The sequence below is a fragment of the Schistocerca cancellata genome, chromosome 4 (assembly GCF_023864275.1).
Source record: "Schistocerca cancellata isolate TAMUIC-IGC-003103 chromosome 4, iqSchCanc2.1, whole genome shotgun sequence".
NCBI classification, from domain to species: domain Eukaryota; kingdom Metazoa; phylum Arthropoda; class Insecta; order Orthoptera; family Acrididae; genus Schistocerca; species Schistocerca cancellata.
This window is the reverse complement of record NC_064629.1, coordinates 554,792,471-554,800,227: the sequence shown is the minus strand read 5'-3', so window position 1 is coordinate 554,800,227 and position 7,757 is coordinate 554,792,471. Positions and strand designations below refer to the sequence as shown.

General features: G+C 34.2%; 1 protein-coding gene across 1 annotated transcript in view; it reads right to left on the bottom strand.

Annotated features, from left to right (window-relative positions):
- Positions 1 to 5,495: 5,495 nt before the first annotated feature.
- The window catches only part of LOC126185204 (hemicentin-1-like), a 747,875-nt gene continuing 745,613 nt past the window's right edge, over positions 5,496 to 7,757 (bottom strand). The window contains exon 56 of the mRNA XM_049928085.1: positions 5,496 to 6,715. Coding sequence (XP_049784042.1) covers positions 6,622 to 6,715 — 94 coding nt within the window. The 3' untranslated portion in view covers positions 5,496 to 6,621. The remainder of the gene's footprint in view (positions 6,716 to 7,757) is intronic.

The following is a 7,757-nucleotide window of genomic DNA, read 5'->3' as shown; positions in this document are numbered from 1 at the left end:
TTCTAAGCCTATCAGGGCAACAGTCCAACCCCCTTTGCCTAGTTCAGTTGATGGGAAGGAATAAGCACTTAGTACCAATGACCGACCATCTAATGTCAAAGTGAATGAATCACTTCTCAAGCCCAGCTGCATTGGTGTGCGTGATTACAGTTCTTACATCCTACTTGTAGCTGTCAGGATGAACATGAGATCCAGGTGTGGACATAGGTGTATAATGAACTTTTTGGTGTATAATGAACTTTTTGGTAGCGTTGAAAATTGTAAGACCCATGGTTACTGCCAAAGTAATGGCATAATTTTTCTGCAGGCTGCAAATCTCCAAATACGTCAAAGTAATAAACACTATTTCCTGTTCCTCTTCTAACGTAAACCACCCAGTGAGTTCCAGGTCCGCTTGCTGTGTCTAAATTTAGAATTCCAATTCGTTAGATTTCCGCATATTCTAGGGAAGTGTATTCTGCATCAACACACCAAAAAACCTCAGGATAAAGAACTTTTAAACAACATGAGCACATAGATATTTGTAAGTGATCTATTGGGCAGTGTAGCTAACAGTGTTTAAATTAAATGATCAAAGCCATTTCCTGTGAGGTTTTAATATAGCCCTTTTCCAGTAGCCACAGATTCTATAAACCTACTATACCTGTTGGCCTCCTCAAGATGCTACTGTGTGTTTTCTGCATTTTTCACTGTTCTGGCGATAGGTGCTGCACCTCCGGCCAGGGAACCAGCCACTGAAAGTCCTGCCAAGGTTGAAATTATGAATGGAAGGAGTCCATCTGAAGTACTTAGCAGTGGTAGGACTCTTAGGCATTTTAATCAGTTTTCCTTTTGAGACACTTTTAACTGCCAGCAATAACTGAATACATTTTTTTTTTTTTTTTTTTTAAGAATCCTGACTTGCCCTTCTCCTTCTTCATCTTCTTAATCTTCAGTGTGTGACAAGCAGCGTTTATAACTGAACTGAAATTTAACCTATACCCAAGTTAAGTATTACGCATGTTACTTTATTTACTAACAGCACAGCTTTACAGTGACAAATACTGATATCTGTTTTTGAGCATACTTCCTTGGCTCGGTTAGCTAATATTCAATCTGCAGTGTGATATCCTGGGAGATCCTTATTTGCCACATGGCATCTGCAAGTTTTGCTTAAAAGATTGATCCCCTTGTGCAAGTTGTTTCTCAAGCTTAGTCCCAGATCCACAGAAGTTATATGTAGTGACATGAAGTTCTGTTGGCAAATTAATGAAAATACCACAACCTCTTCTGATGTGCTTCCTATCATGCATGTTATGCTACTGTGCTATTTGAGGGCCTTGTCATATAGCAAATCAATGTCATCAACCCAAGTATTATGCAATGAAGGGAATCCTAACCATTTAACGAGAGCCTTTCCCTCATTGCCTTATGACACTTTCTACCAGCAAGATGACTGTCTCACTTCTCCTCTGTAACTGTTCTGTGTAAAAACTAATGACAATTTCCCTACCACTGGTATCCTTTAAGATGTAAGTTCTAGGGGGTTGTTCATTGCACCTCGGAAACTGTAAATATCTCTCTTGACCAGGTTGGGAGATATGACTTCTCAAGTGCTTGCATTTGCAATATGTACAAAATCACCTACATTAACTTCTATTTTTGTGGATCTACCATTTTACTATGACTGTAAACTATATTTAGAAGCTTATTGTCATGTACATTAATTGACCAGATCGATCTTTATTGTCCTGTGAACAGAGCAGTTGCACGTGTTGACGATTTGTGGGAGGATAGCAGTCCATTTAAAAGAATTAAGAAGTTTAAAATGCATCCACATTTGCCCTTTTATAGATGTTTTTGAATGCTCCACAATACGTGTTTTCATCTAAGAGAACGTCAAGTATGGAAGTATTACATAACATTTCATTAGTGGTGTGAAATATCTGTTACAGTACTCACCACTGTGATCTGTTCATATACTGTGTGGACTGTGTTGGTTGCTGTCTGTTGGTGCTGCAATTGTTCAGACACCTGTGCAACAGGTAGAGCCCAAGAAAATTTTATGTACATACCAGTGACAATTAAAATGTAGAGCAGGCATAATCATTCAACTATTTCATTGGAGTTGCCGTAATAGATGCACTGGGGTGATCTATTGTTAATTTTCTCATTCTGAATGTCAATAATGCCACTGCCAGGTACGTCTGCTAATGCGTATATAATGACATTTTAGTATTTCCAGCTGTAGGTACATTTTACCTCTACTCCGTTGACTTTCTTATATACCTCCGTCACATGTAACACCTGACCATAATTGTCAACGTCTTCCAGTGAATAGCTTTCCAGTTTTATAGAATATTAGATTCACTGAACTGGATGTTTTTTTCAAATTCCTTGTCTCCAGTCTAGAGTGCATTCTTAATTAAACATATGGGATAAGTACCCAACACATATGGTTTTTCCTAGCTTACTTAATAAGTTCTGTCTGTCTGACCATCACTGTAATGTTTAATGAAATCACCAATAGCATCTTCTTTGTCTTCTTCTTTAGCCTTTGACTCATTTGAGAGATTCTGTGACAGGTCTAAATGTGTCTCTGAGTGATTGGTCTCTTTCCAAATGCCCTGACTTCAGCAATTGCAGTTTCTCTCAGATAGCCATAGATAATTCAGTGACTTTATGTTTCATTGACATGTTGTTATACATTAAGCAGACTTTGGAATGGTATTTAACCTACATAAATACACTTCTGTTTGCCTTCTTTTCAATGGTATCAGACTGTGCAGTTGTTAACTTGTTGGTCTTCCTTCCAGTTACAATAACTGTTGCACCATAACATACTGCTAAGGGAGGGGGATAAGGTAATAAATGATCCACAACACTTAGCAAACTATGTAAACGAGCATTTTCCAAGTATTGCAGAGAAGGTACAGCAAAAATTCCCCAAAACAAATATAACACTTGTAAATAATGTTGCACTAAATACAATGATGTTTCTTCAAACCACAGAGAATGAAGTCAATAAAACTGTTCAAACACCAAAAAATCAAAAGTCAGCACACTTAGATGAAGTACCAAGGTGTGTACTGAAACAATGCATAGGGATTATATGAGGCTCCTTAACAAATGTAATAAATGAATCCATCACATCAGGGACATTTCCAGAGCAGTTAAAACAGGCAAGAGTTGTACCTTTGTTTAAGAAAGGTAATGCAGAAGACATAGAAAATTACCAGCCCATTTCCCTACTGTCAGCATTCTCAAAAATAATAGAAGCAATTATGAAAGATAGGTTAATGAATTACTGTACCTGAATAAATACTTTAAGCAAATCACAGTTTGGTTTCTAAAGTGGCAAAAATACGGAGTCACCCATAGTAGAATTCATAAAGGTTGTACTTGATGCTTTTGATAAAGATGAGTGTGTCACAGGCAATTTTTTGGATCTTTCTAAGGCATTTGATACAGCCGATCACATGATTCTATTAAATAAATTAAAAGCATTAGAAATAAGAGGGTAGCTAATGACTGGTTTTGATCATACCTAGCAGATAGGGTACAAAGAGAAGAGGTAACACGTACTTCAAATAGATTTAAACATTTAGTAAAACACTTATCAGAATCAAAATGCATTAATATAGGGATTCTGCAAGGTAGCATATTAGGACCAATACTGTTCCTGATATACACAATGACTTTCCCAGTAGTGTTACTCGTGGTGAAAAAATTCTCTTCGCTGATGACAGCAATATTATAGTCACTGAGAAAACGAGGACTCCTTGCCGAGAAGCAAATGAAACTCTCAAGGAAGTTTATGATTGGTCAATAAGCAATAAAGTGACATTGAACATAAAGAAAATTAATGTCATTAATTTCAGTTTTAAGAGGAAAAATGACAATATTAAATTAAATGTAGATGGCGCCTCTATAGACTGAGTAACAAATGCAAAATTTCTAGGAATGAATATTGATTCTCAGTTGAAGTGGTGTGAACACACAAAGGTACTTGCAAACAGAATGTCATCAGCATGTTATGCCCTTAGAAGCCTATCATCAATGTGTAACATGCAGTGTCTTTTAGTTACATATTATTCATATGTACACTCAGTTCTTAGCTATGGCATTCTTTTTTGGGGAACAAATGCACAAAATATGAACATAATATTCAAACTACAGAAAAGAGCCATAAGAATAATAACCAAAAATACTAGTTGAGTTCATTGTAAAGATCTGTTCAAAACACTGGGGATTTTAACTGCTCCATGTGAATACATTTACCGATCAGCTGTACCCATCAAAAATAACATTGAAACAGCTCTGTCCATGACCATGCAACAAGAGATAGACTCAACTTACATTTACCAAGAAAAAATAAACATAAAACTCAAAACAGCATTTTCTACCAAGGAATAAAACTCTACAATAAATTACAAAAACAGATTAAAGAAATTGCAGAAATACACTTATTTAAAAAGGCAGCTAAAAAGTACCTGTTATGGAATTCATTTTATACATTGAAGGATTACTTAGATAAAACAGAGTAGGGGTTTGATAAAAAATGTTGTGCAAATAAATAATAATAATAATAATAATAATAATAATAATAAAATATCCAACATTCCACATAATACCTTTTCCTTCTTTTTTCCTTTCATACTTACTCCAAAGCTATGCATAGCACAATACTAACACCTCTTCCTCTTTCTGTCCTCTACATCTCACTCATTATGGAGGGATGCTGACTCAGTTTTTCAGGATAGCAAATGGGAAGTTGCGGTACAAAAAATGGCCCAGAGATCACAATCTGTGTGTGTGTGTGTGTGTGTGTGTGTGTGTGTGTGTGTGTGTGTGAGAGAGTGTTTGTAGTGAGTGAAGTGTTATGAAACAATGTGTGTGTAGTGTGTGCAGTGACTGATAGTAAGATATGAGTGAATGGTGTGGCATTACATTATTTTAATAAGTTATTTGTAAAAATGTATTGTATACCAGGAGTAAATCTAATGATTACGTCTAACTAGAGGTCTGTAAATATATGTGTATACAAATTAGCTTTTTTAAATTGATCTAAACTTGTAAATACTTTGACATGTATATCCTTGTAAAAAGAGATCTACAGATGAATAAAGCTACTACTACTACTACTTAATTTGTTGGTTAACCTCAGAGTGGTTACATTATAGGCCTAAGTATTTAACTCCTTAATACCTTTTTGAGTACATCAAATCTAGAAGCATGATGCTTAATACTATTGTTGAGCATCTGAATTTTCTTTTAGGAATGAAAAAATTATGTAGAGATGAATTTCAGTGTGGAACTCACTCTCACACAGTTAAAAACTACAGTAGTGTTATGGTTAACCACAAAATATGTTTATTGGAAATTGAATGATTTATGATACTTAAAAATATAATGATACTGCCTCAGAGAAGAAGACTGCAGCTGTGGTCTGTTTATTTCTGTAGCTTAAAAAATCAGCAAGTAAAGTAGTATTCTGGATAACTATAAAAAGCCTCATTGTATTTGTACACAGTGAACAGTGTAGTTTCTTTATTATTCATGAAACAATTAAAGAAGTGTGAACACTGTCTCTGCTGAAGACAATCTAAAGTTTCTAAAGGAAAACAGAAGATTTACCTGAATACCATTATCTAAAATATACTGCCTGTCAGCCTGTACATAAATATCACATAATGAAAAGTATAGAAGCAATATGGTTAACTATAAACAATTTTTATTGTAAATTTAGATTTAAGATAGTAAAAAGCATAATGATAGTGTCTCAGAGAGAAAGATTGCATCTGTTGTCTCTTTATTTCTGCAGCTTAAAAAAACCACAAGTAAAACTGCATTCTGCCTAACTATGAAAAGCCTCACTCTATTTGTACACTTTGTTACACTTAATACAATAAATATCACAAGTCTTGGGAACAATACATTACTTTAAAAACATTTATACAGCAAATGAATTGTGCACATTAAAATATACAATGAAATTGAAATTACATACTTAATTAAATATGAACAATGACAATATGCACCAGGATGCACAAAATAATAGTGCAAATCACTAAGGCAATGCTGAGCCCATTTGCAAATAGACACTGAGTCTCATGAATTAACTCATCTTCCTCAATGTTCATCCATTTGCGAAATATGTCCAGCAGTACTCAAAAACTATGACACAAAATCAACTTACTTATGACTTACAGTCTATATTTTTAACATAAATGTTGAGGTGGTGTAGGGAACCAGAACACAGTAATCTATCATAAGCAATGCCACAGGATTCTTTCCAGCCAATGACAAAGATATGATTGTATTTATGTTTATGGCCTAGTCCATATTTTATTCACATTGTTTCATTCCACTTCACACTCTCCAGTGCATTTTCACTTGTAGTCTCTTTTTGTATTAATTCATGAAGACTTTGTGACTGGAAAGTGTAATGTGCAGATTCAACTTCTGCATAATAGTTCAGGTCTATCTGATGCTTCCAGTCACAATGTATATGAAATTTCATATCATTTTTACTTATTCATACTCTGGTGCTCCTGGTTGACACTGCTGGTAACAGTGATTGTCTGTACAACAGCCCCAGTCTCATCACACATCTGTAAGACACTACTATCTCACAGTCTTCTAGTCACTTGGTAGATCAATAAATACAATAAATTTTGTTGTATGCAGTATAGTTTTTTCATCAGTGTCATAAGAAAGAGCAAGCACTGAGGTCCTGGAAAAAAATGAGAAACACAATGTTCATTCTTAGCTACAAAACCAGTTTATTTACTGATATTAACTATAACAGTATTGCAGTTTAAGTTGCTAATTATGCTAATATTTTCAGTAATCACTAGTTTAACATATATTAAAAATAACATTCAGTAATTTGACAAATACAAGACTGCCTTTACCTCTAATAACTAGTTAAACATCTTGAAATTATGATGTTAGTTCTGACATAAGAAAAATAAACTTATTTTGAACATCTATAACAACAAAGAAACATTGCAGAAATGCAACTAAAGTAAATGCTTGCACTTTTTTCCACCAATAACAAAAACTAGAGAAGTTCATAAAAATAGTGAGTTTCTTCATCTGAATGGTAAAACTGTAATGTGATGGGGGATAATATGGAGCTCTTCCAAGTAGTTCATAATTTAAATCACAGCAGCAGAAATAATATGTTGGGCTGGTGTACTTCAATAAAAACGTTTCATAGCAGAATTAAGTTATAAAGATGTTTAGAACAACTGCAAAGTAAGTCAATATTCTATTATGAAGACACCATTCAGTTTCGACCTATGTAGTGCCAGACAAGTATTTGTATGTCTCATATTTTGTGCAAAGACGTCATTAAATGAAGGGAGAGGGTGAAACTGTGCCAAAACATGGAGTTATTTCTAATTATGTAAATTTGATAGAATATCATAAATTAGTTCTGATATTAATTTTCTGTACTTAAGAATAAAATTATGTATTAAATGCAGAGTGAAAATAGTGTAATGCAAAATGGACATGAAAATACTTGTTTTGTGTTGTGATGAGCATCGTAGTTCCATTGCATAGTGTTTTTTTTTTGTTTTTAATTGCAATTAATTATAAAATGATGTGGTGATAAATGTGAGTAAAATTATATGATGCATTTAGGTTTAAGTATTTAAATCTTATAAAAATTGTAAACGAATTGTGGCCATGTTTAAGAATTATTTTGATTAATGAAGTGTCATCTGACCCAACTCAAGACTGGGGATATGAGCGGGCAAAGGAGGTCT